At 46.3% G+C, this 17,450-nt stretch overlaps 1 protein-coding gene across 8 annotated transcripts in view; it reads left to right on the forward strand.

The window, feature by feature from the left end:
* The window catches only part of PRRC2B (proline rich coiled-coil 2B), a 1,218,749-nt gene that overhangs the window by 498,542 nt on the left and 702,757 nt on the right, over positions 1 to 17,450 (forward strand). For all 8 annotated transcript variants that reach the window (XM_069609284.1, XM_069609287.1, XM_069609286.1 and 5 more), the window contains exon 8: positions 5,588 to 5,709. In XM_069609284.1, coding sequence (XP_069465385.1) covers positions 5,588 to 5,709 — 122 coding nt within the window. The remainder of the gene's footprint in view (positions 1 to 5,587; positions 5,710 to 17,450) is intronic.

A 17,450-nucleotide genomic window follows, 5' to 3' on the forward strand; every position in this document is an offset into this window, starting at 1 on the left:
AGATAGTCTTTTTGTACAAAACTGTAACTTTCTAGACCCAGCACACATCTTACAATAGGGTGCTAGAGAGGTTACCTATTAACCCCTTTGTCTAGTTTCTCATGTAACTTTTTTATGTTAGCCATTTCTCGCTGAATGGCTTGTGGCAGTGGTTTTGTTTTAACTACCACAGTGTGCATTTACTGTGGGCTGCGTTCGCAACTGCATTAAAGCACCCAAGGGTGCCATTTTTGTCAAAATGGCCCGGGTGTTCTTTTTCCGCCATTTCTTTGTGGAAAGGTCCTTCTTGAGATTTAATCTGCGTGCCAAACCAGGTTTGGTCCCATTGTTCGCTTTGCCTTTGGTGGGATTCACGAGTGAAGCCCGCCTCTGACTCCAGGGTGTATGAGGTAGGCAAGAAGTGAGGGCGGTGCCTGAAACTCCCTGTGCTCAGTCTCCTATGAGACACAAATGCACTCTGTGATGATTGGCCGGCTGACTGTCTGGCAAGGACAGCCACCCTGCTGGGTGACTGACAGCTATGCTGGAATTAATGGTAGAGAACTGAATAAAATTCGAGTCTTTTGGCTTGGAAGGTAGAGTCGCTCACTGGATGAAGGAACCGAAGGAGAACATGAAGAAGACGCCTGCTGCAACTGCTGGACCGGCGGCCCAGTGAAGCCCTGCTGCTGTGCTGAAACGGCAAATTCGCATCAACAGGGAAGGCCCTGCAAGGACTACTTCTCTCCTTGAGTTGGTGGGACCAATGCACTCCAAAGTAAGCCACCTGGACATCCATATCGGAGCTGGTTGAATTTCCAGAGTTGCTGCTGGAAACCATATATCCAGGGAGAGAAACACCATATTGTGTGCGTTGCTTTTAAGCTGGCCAAGAGCTCAGGAAGATAATCCGGTCTCCCAGGAAGCAGGACTGACCAAGCCTGCGCCCCCTCAACAGAGTGCGGGACCCCAGAATCAAGGAAAGTCCATCTCGACAGCCAGGAACCGCAGTGTTCCTATTTGCGGTAGATGAGGAGTTGAAACACTGAACACCACTGAAAGTGAAGTTTGCCGGTTGCGAGTTTTGACCGTCCCAGTGCATTGCAGGAGTCCCCACCGTCCTCCCTCTTATCCCCACGACTGAGGCCCGGGAACAGTGAGACCTGCAGAGCTGAACAGGAACAGGGGTCCTCTGCTGCATCTTTTCTTCATCTCTAAAAGGTACTGTACAAAGTCTGAGAGCACTTACCTCTTGCTGTAGAGTTGCTTGCACTTTCTACTACTCACAAGTCTAATCAGCTTGTGGCCCAACATTTGATTCTTGTTTTCTTCAAAGACTTCTAAAACATTGTGCAAAGACTTTTCCATGTACCTACCAGAGGTGCTTCATCCCATATAAGACTTTAGCCCATTGACTTTGGCTTAGCCTATTGTATTGAATGACTCTTTTTGGGGGGATCCAAGGGTATTTGCCTGCTTGAGAATATTTGTGGTCTTTTGTATGTTCTAAATCTTTTCCTTTGACATCTTACTCCATGATTATAAATGCAAAACAGTGATATATTAATGTCCCCAGCACCCTAGCAATTGAAGTCACCTGAGGGTGTAGGTAGTGTCTGTGGGCAATCCCAAAAGGGTATCTCCTGATTTAGAGAGATTAGAGTCTGTATTTCATGAAGTGTATTTGAGTGTCACTGTTATATTGCCCCCTTCTGACAAAGGCTTATTCTAACTGACTGATACACTCAAGGTTTCTTGAATAGACAATATAAGTTTATTGGATTACTTGTAACTGTAAATCTGTGTAACTCCACTACAGGTCACATTGACCCCTCTTGAGATAAGCCTGGCTGCTCAACACGCTACAAAAACTGTGTAGTACAAGTTTATACCAAAGGTTGGGTTTCCTATACCTGTAGTCAGTTGTTTGTAGTGTTCCCAGAGGGTACTCGATTCAAACTTTGCCTAACATCCAGCACTCTGTTGTGGCTCAGGTTTGTTCAGCCCTGCTTCGAGGGAGTCCGCAGGATCTTCCTGGAGTTTGGGTTCGGCTTTAAAATGATGCATTCGATTCTGGTGTTCCTGTCCCCTGGCACTTTGTTCCTGCAGCGCCAATGGAGGTACAGCCAGCTCTGAGAGGATTTCCAGAGGAGTTCGTCTTTGGGTCGATTGGTCCAACCAATCCAAGGGGATAGGACCTCCTTTGCAGGGCTTCTCTAGTCGAGGCTAATTTGGAGCTTCGGCACTGCAGCAGGCCTTCACCGGGCAAACCAACGGTCAGGAGTTGCAGCAAGCTTCACTTGCAAGTTCTTCGGATTCCTTCGTCCAGTGGTCGACTGCCTTCCTTGCAATCCTGTAACCAAGGAGACTAAGCACAGGGAGTTTCTGGCTCCTCCCTTGCTTCCTGCACTAACAGACACGCTGGTGCCAGAGGCGGGCTTCACCAGTGAACCCTGCCAAAGACAAAATTAACAAACGGACCAAACCTGGCTTGGCGCGCAGAGTAAATCTCAAGAAGCACCGTTCCAATAAGAAATCCAAAAAAAGACTGGGCCATTTTGACAAAATGGGCACCCATGGGTGCAATACTGCAGCTGCGTAGGGAAAAGTAAACCACTGCCACCAGCCATTAATTGTAGAAAGGGGTAGCACAAAAATGTAACAAGGGAAGGTAGACAAAGGGGATACTAAGTAACCCCTCCATCACCCTATTGTAAGATGGCATGTGCAGGGTCTTTAAAGAGGAAAATGTAAGTAGTCAATTTCACTTTACTGCTCTTGGAAACCGTTATCCAAGAGAATGTATTTAAACTTAGCAGAGATCGAAAGGATCTCTCTGACACTGCACTGAGGGTGCTGTCACAATGTAAAAAGATGTGTATGGAGTTTGTCAGACTCCAAAAACAAACACAGAAAACACATAGTATTAAAAGTACAAAGTCCCACAGTTCAGCAAAATAGTTGGGGGTCTCTAATGTGGGAGGAATTCAACACTAAAATGAAAATTCTTCCTAACAACCTTCCGGAACTTGGGGCTTCCTTAGGGCCAGTTTATTGCCTCTTCATTCTAGATTGTTGATACACTATGCTTGGTGACCAGTGTCAAACACTTTACAAAGTAACATCCTAACTGTATAGTTCATATGCTCCTTAGGTGTCACTCGTTTTCCTTTTAATGGATGTACTGTTTCCTATATCGCACTCCCGATAGCGCTGGCATTTTGGCTGCAGTGGTCTATACAGTTAGGAAGATACATTGTGAGATGAGATGTTGGACACTTGTCCCCAAGTATAGTGTACCAAAATTACAGAAAGAAGGTGATAAATTTGCCCTGAGGAATACTTAAATTCTGAATGATGAACACTTACCAATACGGGTTTTGACCAATCACAGAGAAATTAAATGAGGATTTGGAAATGAATATTTGATTGTGACCTTTCACTTGTGAAAATTGGAAGCAATTAGAACTGTTACTCACAGACTAAGATTGGAAAAGAATTGAATACTTGGTCATGCGCAGTGGATAAACCAATGTCCATAGATTCAGGTCTGGTTTTCAATTCTCCGAAGGTCCACTTAGCTGCGCTTTCAGCATACACCACGTCCCAAAACAAGGTTTTGTGGTGGAAGATTCCCTTCATTAAGGCATTGATGGATGAAGAGGCTTCATCCCTGATTTTTCCAACCCAGCTCCCGGGTGGCACCTGAATGTTGTACTTACCGGACTAATTTATCCTTCCTTCGAACCAATGCACAAGGCTAGCCTTAAAGCACTCACCTGCATCGCCACCTTCCTGGTGGCTATCACCTCGATTAGGAGAGTTTCTGAACTGCAGGCCCTTTCAGTTAAAGACCCATTTGTCACGATTCACAAAGATAAGGTGTCCTGCGCACTCACGCATGCTTTGTTTAAATTTATCTCAGTTCCATGTAAACCAATCCATAGAACTACCCACCTTTTTCCAGAACCCCACTCGCCTGGCAGAAAGAACCCGCCACACACTAGGTGTGAGGAGAGCGATTATATATTATCTGGAAAAGACAAAGCCACTTAGTGTAAAAAAAAAGAATATAAAGAGAATTTGTTTCCAGTGGCAGCTGGTAGAGAAGGGGACCCTGTCTCTAAATCTCAAAGTGAATCGTAAACTGCGTCACACTGTTTCTCTGTTACCAACAGAGATCTGCCCTTCACGCCTAGAGCACACTACTGTGGTCACAGGGGCTACCATAGGATTCATTGCAAATGTTCCTCCTGAGACCATTTCTAAAGCAGCAACCTGCAGTTCTGTACATACCTTTACACAAGACTACTGCCTGGATACATACTCCAGGTCTGATTTTAAGGTGGGACAAGCGGTGCTAAGACATATTTGCTTCTGTTCCTTCACACATCCCACCACCATCTCTGTGTACATGCACAGCATGTGAATCTAAGTAGATTCACATGTATCAGAAGACATGCATTACTCACCTTGATAGCATTTCTGATTTGTATCTGCTTAGATTCACATGTGCCCACCCTTCCTCCCCTCGTGGAGCAGAAGGAACATAGATATCTTACATCTTCTCTATTCTGTACTCGCTCACACTGACTATAAGGCTCCCTCATGGCAGAACACAACCAGAGGGACCTCGATGCATGAGGGATTTTGGGTACACTACACGTCACGGATAGTGTTTGTCACGCCCATGTCGACATCCCCTTCCGATCTTCGAAAGAAAGATGCAATACTCTGCGATTACCACTAGATGTTGGACTATTTGTACTGCATGTGAATCGAAGTAGGTACAATCATCAGAAATGCGATTATGGTGAGTAATGCATGTCATTTGGCTGTAGGGGTTCCTTTTTTTTTTTGCTGAAGATTATCATGCTAGTCTGCTACACCATGGCAAAAAGGCGTTTTGTACCACAGAGCTTTTCCTGGTTTCAATTTGCATCACTGTATTCCTGTCTGACAGCCTCTGGATGGTGACTTTGATGTAGAGTGTCTGTTTTGGGGCAAGCAGGTGTAAGGTAGGGGCACTCTGATTTGCTGCTGCAGCTTGGTTATGCAGAAGTATGCTGTAGGTGGACGTGCATGCAGTGACAAGTGTCGTCCAGCGGGATGGGTATTTGGTTTCTTGCGGCCACCCATGCTGGGCTGGTCAGGCTGAGTGCCGGTGTGGGGATGGAGTTAGCTAGATTTAGGTGTATTTACAGGTTGCACTTCATAGGGTTTATTCTGAAAATGTACTCCCAAGCTAACGGTGCATACTAATGCTGTGCATTCCAGTCCTGCGTGGTGGCCGGCATGCCCTCTGCAAAAAAAAAGTATGAACTTGAGATTACCTAATGTTTACATTCAGAATAGTTGAAAGACTTGTCAAAACTGAGTGGTGGTAGACACAACAGCACCTCAGTGCCAATCTTGCGCATTACGGCATGTAGAGCTAAAATGGAGCTTGTTCCTAATGTGACATCCCTTTTTATATAAAATGCAATATTTTACTTTATCGGGGCTCTTGTTCAAAGCCTCCTTTCAGAATAGTCACCCTGCTTGATATATTGATATGCATCAGTGAATACCACTCAAATGTAATGCCAATCCTCCGATTTTCTTGAAGATGTGTTCTCAGCCATCTAACGCCACTGGGACTTCAGAACGTGCTTCGTTCCCTCTCCCATCACAAGCTCGCCTTGAACCCAGAGTACCTTTCAGACAATATCACATGAATGATCAAGAAGGGTAAGTTTGAGGAGTATCCAAATAATGGCTCCTTTGTGTGTACCTAGTTTGTACTGTTTTTGGTCTTGTTTGTTTATTGATTTTATATGGCGCGCCAAACCCAAAGGTAACAGGGCGCTACAGAGAACAGGAAAATAAGATTGCTTACTAACTTAGTTACAAGGCACAGTATAAATATATACATTACATCAGTTACATGCCAGTGTCGAGTGTAAACATTTACTTGGCATCACGATAAATCAGTTAAAGAATTTACATATGTACAGTCAGGTTTGTGGGTATGGATTGGTCAAATGGTCCATGGTTAGTCTTGGTGGTCATTGGAATATAGCCATGCATGTATGTTCCGTCTAAAGCTGTGGTAGGATTGGTCTGTTCTGATGTCAAGTGGGAGGGCATTCCAGTATTGGGCCGCCTTAACTGGGAAGCTACTGCCGCCAGTTTTTTTTTAGTCTAAATTTGGGTATCTGAAGGCAGTAGGTTTTGGCGGTTATGGTGGGGCGAGTGGAAGTTTATCTCACAATTCTTGCTGCCAGGTAAGGGGGGGGCTGCATTATTAAGACATTTGAAGGTGAGTGATGCTATCTTAAGTGCGATTCAGTTGCTGATTTGGAGCCATTTGTGTTTTCTGCTAGTGCTAGAAATGTGTTCTTTAGAGGGTAAGTTGAGGGCAGTTCTAAGGGCATTATTCTGTAATATTTGAATTTTGTCAATGATGTATTTGTTAGCTCCCAAATACAGAGCATTGCAATAGTCAAGTTTGGAGAGTATTAGGGCATTGGCAATGATGATACAGCTGGCTTGGGTGAGGAAAGCTCTGCTTGCCCTAATAAGCTTACAAGTATAAGCTGTGGAGGATGCTAGCGAGTTAACTTGTTTTTTTAGTGTTAGGGCTGAGTCAAGGTGAAAGCCTAATGTTTTTACTGTTTTGGAAACTGTTTATATTGCCATCAATGTTGAATGCTGTATAGTCGGGCTGAGTTTTTTTAAGTTGGCAGTGGATCCGAGGAGTAGGATTTCAGTTTATCATTATTCAGGCGTAGTCCACGAGTGGCCATCCATGCCTGAATGATGAAATATATTTTATTTACCAACGCCGTATCTGTCGAAATTGCCCGAAACAGGAATAATGTATAGAGCTGGTGAGACGCAAGAACCTTGGGGTACACCACAAGTTATTTTGATAGGGTCGGCTGATGCCAATGTTGAACTCTGTGCGGTTATCCAAAAATGATTGGATCCAGGCTATAGCCCCATTTGAAAAGTGGGCAGCCGATGCCAGGTGTTTGCATAGCACTGTGAGATCCACTAGGTCAAAGGCCGCCGACAGATCAAGGAGGAGTAGCATGGTGTTTCCCTTGTCATTGAATTCATCAATCTGTACTTTAAGATCAATTAAGGCAGTTTCTGTGCCGTGCTGCAGTCTGAATCCTGATTGGTGGGTGCCTGAGTTGGTTGGTTTCAAGGTAATGCTGGATTTGCAGGTATGCTACTCTATTATTTTGAGGAGAAATGGTACTGTGGTGATGGGTCTGTAATTAGTGGGAATGGCAGGGTCTAGGGTTTGCTTTTTGAGAAGGGGTAGGACCCAGGACTCTTTTAGGTTACTTGGGATAGTGCTGGAGGGGAAGGAGGCATTGATCAGTTAGGTTATGAAGGGGGTTGGGTCTCTTGCAGCGTCCTTAATTAACTCACCTGGGCAACTGTCTCCCTTACAATTGGATGGTTTGAGGGAGGCGATGATCTTTTTAGTTTACGGGATGGATTTTTTTTTAATTTGAAGGGGTTGAGGTCGGGTGAGTTAGTGATCATAGGGATGGTGATGAGCGATGCTTCATTGGGAGTTAGGGAGTCTTCTTTTTGAAGGCAATTTTAGTTTGGAGTGTCTTAATTTTATTTACTAGGGCATTTTGGATGCTGGTGAACCATTGTTTGTCTTTGGCAATGTTGTCAGTGGTGGTATGGGGGATTCCAGCTCCCTTAGGATGGTAAATAATTCTCTAGTGTTGGAACTTGCGTTACAAATTCTATCAATAAAGATATTTCTTTGTGTGAGTAGGATTTGTTTAAGTTGCAGTTTATTTTCTTCAGATGGGATGTGGTGCCATTTAGACTCGAGTTTCCTTTTTTGCATTCTTAATTCTTTTAGATGTGGGGTGAACCAAGCATTATTGTAGTTTTCTGCTAGGAGCTCAGGGTCCTGGTTGTTAGGAAGAGCATTGATAGTAGGTAGTAGCAGTGGTACAAAGTTGTCTGGAGTTATATTTTATTTTTGGCTCTAGTGGGTAGGGGGGTGGTGCCATGATTTTCTTTGGAGGTTTGTATATTCAGAGTTAAGGTAAAGTTAATGAGGTAATGGTCTGTCCATTGTTCTGGGGTACTTTGGGTGATGACGGTATCACAATTCAGAGTAGCGACCTAATCCCAAGGTCCTTCCTTTGTTATGGGTTGGGGTGACAACTTTTTGGTTTAAGCCATGTTCAGCTAGTATATTGGCTATAAATTGGGCTGGTTTGTCATCTGGGTCGTTAAATCCTAAATTAAGGTTGCCAAGTAATAGGATTTGTGACGACTCTTTGGTGTTAGTGGCTAGGAGAATGGATAGATCCTCTTCGAAGGTTCGAATGGGGCCAGTTGGCCTGTATATTAGGTAGATCGTGTGTGGCAGTTACAGATGGCCAGTTTGGCTATGAGGAGTTTGCATGATTTGAGAGGAGGTGAGGCTTGTAATCTTGTAGCGAGGTTGGTTTTAGCTATAATGGCTAAACCCCCCTCCTTTGCTGTTGGGTCTTTCCATTCTGATTAATTGATTATTTTCAGGAATAGCTAGAGTGCTGGGCCTGCGGCTTCGTGCAGTCATTATTCGGTGACTGCCAGGAGGTCATGGTTATCAGTTGAGTGTCTATTTCAATGGCGTGGGCCACTAAGGACCTGGCATTGATCAAAGCGCTTGATAGTATGGTTACATTGGGTGTGTGCAGGGTTCTTTTTGGAATGAGTTTGGGCTGAGTAGTATTGTTGCCGTGTATGTATTAGGTTGGGGATATGGCTTGGTGTACAATGAGGTAGGGTTATGATGGGGGTAGGAAGACCTAATGATAGCAATGCTGAATATGCTAAGGTACAGCAGAGATGCTATATAGGTCTTACTGAGGCACATCGTAGTGGTTCGTAATGGAGAGCAAGGTAGTTTAGCGCAGGTTAGGTAAGGGGCATGGGTTAGTAACAAGTATACTAAGTTAAGAGTGCAGCTCAGTGTCTGGCAATAGGCTATTTCCAGCAGGCGCACAAGTCTAGCGGTTAGTTTTAATTAGGCAGGTTCACAGTAGCTAGCTTTGGCATTGGGCAATCTTAGTATCTGCCCTAGCTAACAAAGGGCTGTGTCAGAGGGGCACGTAATGCTAGGAGACTTCACTAAGCCAATCAGAGTCTCGGGTAGGTAACAAAGTGCAGTGGCAGGTGACCAAAGGGTCTCAGGTGAGTAACAAAATGCAGTGGCTGGCGACCAAAGGGTTTCAGGTAAGTAACAAAAATGCATTGGCAAGAGGAAGGAGTTTGTCAAATAACAGTAGGTATAAGGCGTGTGGGTGTACTAGTACATATTGGCAATAATCGGTGTGGGGCTAGGCCAAAATATTACAATTCAGAGTATGACCAAGTCGATAATGGGCATAGAGTAGCAATAGTGGGCCTGGTGCCAAGCTAGTGCCGACTGGCAATAGTGAGCAAGGTCATACCAGTAGTCCACCTAAGGCAGGCTAGTACAGATTGATAGTAGTAGGCAACGGCTAGGCTAGGACAGCAGGTGGTAATGAGTACATATTTTAAATTTGTTTTCAGGTCAAAATACCGACAGTAAGCCTAGGGCATGTCAGTACAGGTAGAAAGTAATAGGCAAAGGTTGGGTGCACATTTAAGGCATGTTCTATGCAATAGAAAGGTAGGCCGGCTAAAAAGTGGCTAAACCTAAACAGAAGATGGTATGTATAGGCAGTTTGAGTGTTGCAGTCGTAAATACCTACAGAGTAAACTCTGCGACTTATTCACAGTAGGCAGCGCTATTTGTGCAATACTGTGATGAACATAGTGTTGTGGCATAAATTGATCTGTGGAGGGGGGTGCCGGATAGTCACTCAAGAGTGAGAGTGCAGTAGATATTCTTGTAGCGGCAGCACGATTATCCACAACTGAAGTTACCGTGTGTACAGTCAAGTGTGCATACATGAATATCTGTGTAAGTACTACAATACAGTTGAAAGGTGCTGTTAAAGGTGGCTGAGCGATAGGACTGTTGCAGGGGGAAAGGGTCGGTGGGGTAGGGTGGTGCAGGGATTCACTGGGACGGCTTTCAGAGTAAGCCAGCTCACAGCAGATGTGGTTAGATTGGTGCCACAGAGGTGTTATGGATCTAGCGGGGAGCGGCCTATTTTCAAGTGGAAGTCTGGATCATGGGGCTAAGGGAGACATTCAACAGCCAAAGGATGCCAGAGCTGTGAAGCTAGTGGCGATGAAGGCAACAGTAGTATGGGTTTATACAGGTGCGGAAGTAAAAAGCACTGCTGTGCAATATAGGAGGCTATGTGGCGCAACGTTGTGGGCAGGAGAGCGGGTGTACAAGGGGGAGCAGGATACGGCTATGAGGCAAGACGCCATGACTGAATGAGTTATGATCATGCAGAATATAAGCAAGGAATCAGTTTAAACAGGTACACAGTTACAGAGATGGGGAATCCAATAATGTAAAAGTCGGAGTCCTTGGTGATGTCGTGGGAGTGCTTACCCAGTACATTAATGTTCATGGGCTGCTCAAGTCGGCGTAGTTTAGCAGAGTTCCTGGCACTGGTCTTGTACTGGAATACTGATTAGATTCCAGTATAACCACTACTTCACCTATCCTTTCATTGGACATCAAATTCTGTCTGAGATTCCAAACAAACCTGGAATAGCCAGAGCCACATTTGTTGTGGAGTGGCAGTGGGGAGGGAGATGGGTAATTGAAATGTGGCTTTTCAGGGGTTCTAATAGATATCTTGTGAGGGAAAAGAGGTTTGGTGCCTTATAAATGCTATTGTGCTGTCACTCGTCTGTGGTTAATCTGCCTGTTTCTAGCAGCATGCTAGATTAGTAGTAGTTCTGTTTTGACTGAACCAGACTTACCATGGTCATTGGGGAAATTTCATTAAGAATGTGTAATGAAGATTAGGAGGTTTTTCGCAGAGTATGGTAATGTGAAAGTGAATCTGGAAAATCTTATGAATCTCGATTACGAGAACACCAAAGCACATGTTAAAAATCCATTCTCATGTTCATATCCTTTTCTGGCACATGCAGAGTTTTGTGGACCATGTGTCGACTTAACATTCTTTTTAGCGTCATCATTAGTTTCACAATATGCGGGTACGCTTTGATGCAGTGACTGAGTTCCCATCTCTTTCACGTTTATCGGACAAATATTGTCTATATCTGCCCCAAATGTCTCTGGGGCGGTTGTTCGTGGGTGGTAGGTCGGCATAAACCTCATGTCTCTTTCCCAGTCATTTATTGTGGGTGGGTTTGCACATTTCCATCGCATTGTTAGTTTTTCTAGAATCAGACTGAGATTAAGCAGTTTGCGCCAGGTGGAGTTCATTTTACGAACTGTGCTCAATATACATATTCCAGGCCTCCCACACTACAGGATGATCTGACATTTCATTAAGTGCAGTGCATACGTTCTCCTAGTACTCCGAAAGGTGCTTGCAAGACCACAACATATGGAGGATGCCAGCCTCTTCGATCCCGTACCTGGGACATTTCCCATCGGCCGTAGGGTATACGTTTCTAATCCTGGCCGCGGTGTATTAGGTCCTTTGCAATACCTTTTTATAATGTATAAGCTGGTAGCGTGAGTTGAGACATTTCTTGATAGTGCACACAGTTTTGCCCATTTTTGGTCAGTGATGGTGTAGCCCAGGTCAATTTCCCATTTAGCGTTGTCCCAAAATGTGCTATCTCTTTGGTGGATTGCACGATTTTGTATAATCTGGAGATAGATGTCTACGTTGGCAGTGAACATGTACCCTAAGCCGGGTGTATCTGTGGTTCCATAGGGAATATGTCCCACACTTCTGCCATGGCCGAGCGCAATCTTAGGTATTGCAGCTTCTGCAGTGGGTTTCCTCCTATGGTTTTATTGATCTCCTCCCAGCTGATGAACAGTTTATCTATGAATAGATCTCCAAGCCGGTGTATTCCCTTATCCCTCCAGTGCGCGGCGAGGGTCTGATCCTGTGTTAGGGGTAGGTAGTGGGCCTCCCATAGCGGCCTGTTTGGGTGGTACAGGGTCTCGTGTCCAGGGAGGCCCGCCATTCTGGTCCAGGCTGAGCACGTTACCAGTGCTGGGTTAATGGTGTCATTTTGGACTCTGGCCTCTGCCGCTCTGTGTAGCAGTCTCAGTGGGCCTAATGAACAGGTTCCGATCACAGAGTGGTGTCTGGGGGTTCCTTTCTATCCAATATGTGGTATGGTAAGCCTGCGCTGTGATATAGTAAAGTTAAAAATCTGGAGCAGAGAGACCACCCTAGGGGTATGTTTGAGTAAACCTACGCCAACTCACTCTGGGTTTCCGGTTGCAGACAAATGTCGCACATCCTCCTTGGATCTTATTGAAAAATGACCTGCCTGGCCATACGGAAACTGTGCTAAACAGATGGAATAGTTTCGGCAATATGATAATTTTGACCAGGGCAACCCTGCCCATAAGCGAGATAGGCAAGGACCGCCAGCGCTCAAGTTTGGTGCATAGCACATCTGTAATCGGTGCATAGTTTAGGGCACGGACAAACTGCATAGTGTGCGCTATTGCAACTTCTAGGTATTTCACCCGTGTGGGGGCCCATAAGAGCCCATGTAGCTCTAGGTTTACAAGTGGCATCTGTAAGGGGAAAGACCTCGGATTTGATCGATTAACTTCAGCCCAGAATATTTCCCGAATTCATTGACAAATCGTAGCGCTCTGCCCCGGTTAGTTTCGGGGTCTTTTAAATGCAACATAATGTAGTCTGCATATAATGTGGTGATCTCTATCCTACCTGCCGGGGGAATACTTATCTTGCTATGTCTGGCTCTGAGCAGATCTGCGAGTGGCTCTATAACCAGTGCAAATAATAGTGGGGATAGCGGGCAGCCTTGTCTGGTGCCACCGGTCAGCTCCAGGATCACCGATGGGGTGCCATTAACACATCCTGGCATACAGTTTGTATATAGTATGCGCACCCACCTTATAAAATGTGTCCCAAACCCGTAATTATTGAGGACTCTGAATAGGAAGGGCCAGTAGACTGTCGAAGGCCTTCTGCATGTCCAGTGCCAAAGGTTTTGACGCTATGATGTTGTAGCAGCGCTGAATATTAGTCGCTGTGTACCTGCCCAGTATGAAGCCAGTCTGGTCCTCGTGGACCATGTGCAGCATTAATGGGTTCAATCGTGTGGCCAATATTTTAGTGAATATTTTCGTGTCCGTTTTCATTAGTGAGGGTGGCCTGTATGAACCACACTCCTCAGGTCTCTTCCCGGTCTTAAGCAGCAAAGTGATGATCGCTTCCTGTATTTCGGATAACTCACCGGATTTCAAAGCCTAGTCCAAACTGCAAGGAGTCAGGGCACCAAAGCTGTGGCGAATTCTTTATAAAACTCGGAACCCGGTCCATAAAACCATGACGCCTTCTTGTTAGCAGAAGCCATCAAATCCCTGCCTATCTCCACCTGTGTCGAAAATGCTCAAGGTCATCTCTTGTCTAGAGCGACAAGTGTTGTGGATGTCCTGGCTAGGTATCTATCTCTTCCTCTGTGGTGACACTTTGGGGAGAGTATAGGCCAGTGTAAAAGTCATAAAAGACTTTCCTTATTTCTTCCTGATCAGTAACCACCACTCCGTCCGGCCATGTTATACATGGGATGGCGGAGTTGCCACGCTCCCCTCTTACCATCCTGCCTAGGAGTTTGCCCAGGGGTTCTTGCTCACCGTACCGCCTGGTGGCCGCCGGCGATCTAAGTAGCAAATCTCCTGCCCTGCTGTTTCTTTGTACTCTTCCAGCTGCGTTTTAATGTCTAGTTTTAGCTAGGTCGTTGGATTAATGGCGTACTGTTCCTGCAATTGTGCTATGCTTTTCTCACGCCTCCCGGGGTTCCCTGCGAATATATTTAAGCACTCCCAGCTCTGTCGACATAGTGATTACCCCCCCCACCCCCTATATATACACACACTTTGAAGGCTGCCACAATGTCGCCTGACTCTCCACCGTGCCGTCATTTTTCTCAAAATATTCATCAATGTATTGGGTTACAGTTGTCTTATACACATGGTCTGTTAATGCTACAGCCTTAAATCTCCAAGAGGTCTCAGCGGGGAGATCTTGGGGATATGTAGACAGCAACACCGGCGAATGGTCTGATAATGTTCTGGGTAATATTGCCGCTTCTGATACCTAGCCTATGGTCTTTTGAGATGTCAACCAAATGTTGATCCTAGAGTGCATGTCGTGCACTGACCAATAAAAGGTGTATGCTCCCTTCGCTCCGTGTAGGGATCGCCAAACATCATGCAGTTCTAGGTCGGTTATATGCGTGTGTATTGTTTGCGCAGCTTGGGTGAGTGTTCTGGGGCTGCTGAATGTACGGTCTAATTGGGTGCACAGTATCGTGTTGAAATCTCCACCCATAATAATGTGTGCAGCTGGATATCTAGCGCACCTCTGGAAGACCTTGGTGTGAAAGTCAGGTTTGTCTGTGTTTGGGCTGTAGAGATTTTCACTAGCCTCCCCAACCCCCTTACATTCCAGCGTAGTGATGTAAATCCTTTTGGGTCCTTTTCAGCCATACTCTGCTCCGTGTCTAGTAGGATTCATAGGGGTCAAGTGTCTCCGGCTGTCTTCATCTTGTATAGGTCTGTGCATTTTTAACTTTAACTCCCCATACGTTCTTGTTACCCCCAGCCCCTCCCTCATAGTCCCAGAACTTCAACTATGCATTTCTCTCCACCCCCACATCCCCCCGCCCCCCTCCCTTGCCGCCCTTGGCTTACCAAACCTGTGCACCCGCTTTAGGGGGCACTTCCGCATCTGCTGAGTCCGGAAGCGTAACATGGCTGTCCATAGGTATCAAACATGAACGTTTCCAGTACTCATTATGATCAGCCGCATACAGTGGTATGGAAAATGAGTTGTAAAAAAACCAATACAAAATAAAACTGAATATGCAGATCCAGGGTACCTGCTACTGTAGCCTTATGTCTCTTGTTCCTAAATGTGGTATTAGATCAATTGTTTGGCTTCTCGTACCAGTTGTGATGAGCCTTCACTGCCTGTTCCAGTAGTTCCATGTGGCTGCTTTGCTGGCGTTGGGATGCTGGATTCAACAAAGGAGGCAGCATCCTCTGGGGAAAGTAAAGAAGTATGTTTTGTTGTGCTGTAGGCAAAGCCTAGCGGGGTACAGCATTGCATAGGGCACTCCTGTCGCATAGCATCTTCTTTACACCTCTGAGTGTCGCTCCTGTGGAACTGCCAGTGTATAATCTGGGAAGATCTGGATTATGCTGGAGCCCAGCGTCAGTTCCTGTTTCTCTCGCTGTCCGGAGTACTAGATCTGTCCCTATAGTTCCTCAGTCTGGATGTGATGGGTCTGGCTGTAATGGGTCCGATGCGCCCTTTCAATTACAAACAATGAGGACCAGCCGGGGTTGCCTAGCAAGTCCCCAAGTAGTTCCTCTACTGCTGTCTCCATCAGGCCCTTCACTGTGTCTTCGGGCACCCCCACTATGCGCACATTATTGCGGCGGAATATATTTATTCGGATTTGTAGAGCACACTTCAGCCCGGGGGCATTGTGGCGCTTGTTACAGACATATCTTAGTTGCATGTACACAAGTAATACATAAATTTACAGGAGCAAGTATGACATTTGTACAAATTTACAGTGCAGTATATTTACATAGGTTAGCAAGTGTTACATATTATTGTGCAATATAGCTTCCAAATCCTTGCATTTGAGCTTCACTGTTCCCAGATCTTTGGCCAATTCAGTCAGTGTTGTGCAATGACTCAAGCGTATCTTCTGTGGTGCTGATCCGGTTTTCGGCCTCTTTGATGTGGTTGGTGGCTTTCTCAAGCTGGTTTCTGACCGTGGGCACGTTGACGTTGATTCTGTCCAGTCTATCGTTCAAGGCTGCAAAGCCTTGCTGCATTGATGCAAAGACAGCCTGAGGACCATGGTGGCAGGCATGGCTGCGGATGCGGTCTGCATGGTTGATCTGAGGCTGGTGTTTGTCACTTGCTTTTGGCGTCTGTGTCGTGTACTTCTCAATAGCGCCTTTCCCTTTCTTGGGCCTTGCCCCTTTGGGCATTTTATATCTTCTTCCACATTTTCCCAGGTAGGCGGTATGTTCAGTGGGGCTGTGTTCCCATTTTCATGGTGTAGCTGCAGTCTAGCTGTAAACTAGAGGTGGGCCCTGTTGAAAAGGTAGTGCTGTCGTGGCGCTGGTCTCTGTGCTGCTATGTGCACCACGCGGCTTCAAACGTAATGCTGTCGTGGCGCTGGTCTCTGGGCTGCTATGTGCACCACGCGGCTTCAAAGGTAGTGCTGTCGTGGCGCTGGTCTCTGGGCTGCTATGTGCACCACGCGGCTTCAAAGGTAGTGCTGTCGTGGCGCTGGTCTCTGGGCTGCTATGTGCACCACGCGGCTTCAGTCTGTTGCCAGGGATCAGTGTTCTGTCCTTAAAATGTAACTACTCCCTGCCTTACATGGCATAGGCCATGTCTTGCAGTGTCAATCAGTGTTGTGGGCCCTGCTCAGTAGAGGTCCTTCAGTGTGCACCAATCCGGTTTTGATTCTCGTGCTAGTGTCTGTCCGGAACTCTATGGCCTCCGGGGTCAGTGGAGTTGGAAACGCCAGATCCTGGTTCTTTGTGGTCTTTGGCTCCCTGTGTCCTCGCTGCTCCTGATACTTCAACTAGACTGCAGCTCGTGGGTATCGGAGCCCGTGCCAAAACTGTGTTATGTCCAAGCCTCCTTGCGTTATGGGCTTCAGCACAGTGTGTCTTTGTCTAGACAGGGTTGTGCTGTGTATTTTATGGCTTGTGCTTCCCTGCCCCGGCACAGTACCTGCAACCAAATGGTATCGTATTCATGCAGGATGGGAAGTGGTGGGAGCAGGTAGGTCACGCTATGTAACGGGCGGCCGTGGATGATGGAGTGACCCAAATGAGCCGGCTTTCTGAGCACCCGTGCAGCCAGCTAGAGCTTATGCGGCCAGTTATGTAAAGCAGGAGGGCTTCCCTCTCGCATCAGCCGCTGTGTTCCTATTTGGGTGTTGTGGCTGGCAGTGTGACCTCAGATTTCTTCTGACGGTGCTTCCGGGAGGTCTGTCAAAGCGTTTATGGCCCTGTAGCCATGTGGAGTTGGGCCGTCTCATTGCATGATTGCGGCCATGTAAGCCGCCAGGTAGCACCTCCTGTGGCGTGTTGGGCTGTCCTGCCTCCCGGTGCGCTCCTTAGTGACGCACGTGGGAACACGGTCTGCCCCGTATAGTTGTAGCATCAGCTCCCGGTTGGGTCCTGTAATCTCCACCAAATGTACATGCAGATGTAAATGAATGTCTCTGGGTGCTCACGGGCCACAGCTGTAGCTGAATTGTACCAGTCATTGAGTATCATGGACGGCCCCGTGCCCCAGGTCTGGTGCCGATTTCAGTTATTGGGCTGCGCATGG

Source organism: Ambystoma mexicanum, chromosome 8 (genome assembly GCF_040938575.1).
Source record: "Ambystoma mexicanum isolate Mex_15411 chromosome 8, UKY_AmexF1_1, whole genome shotgun sequence".
In the NCBI taxonomy this organism is placed as follows: domain Eukaryota; kingdom Metazoa; phylum Chordata; class Amphibia; order Caudata; family Ambystomatidae; genus Ambystoma; species Ambystoma mexicanum.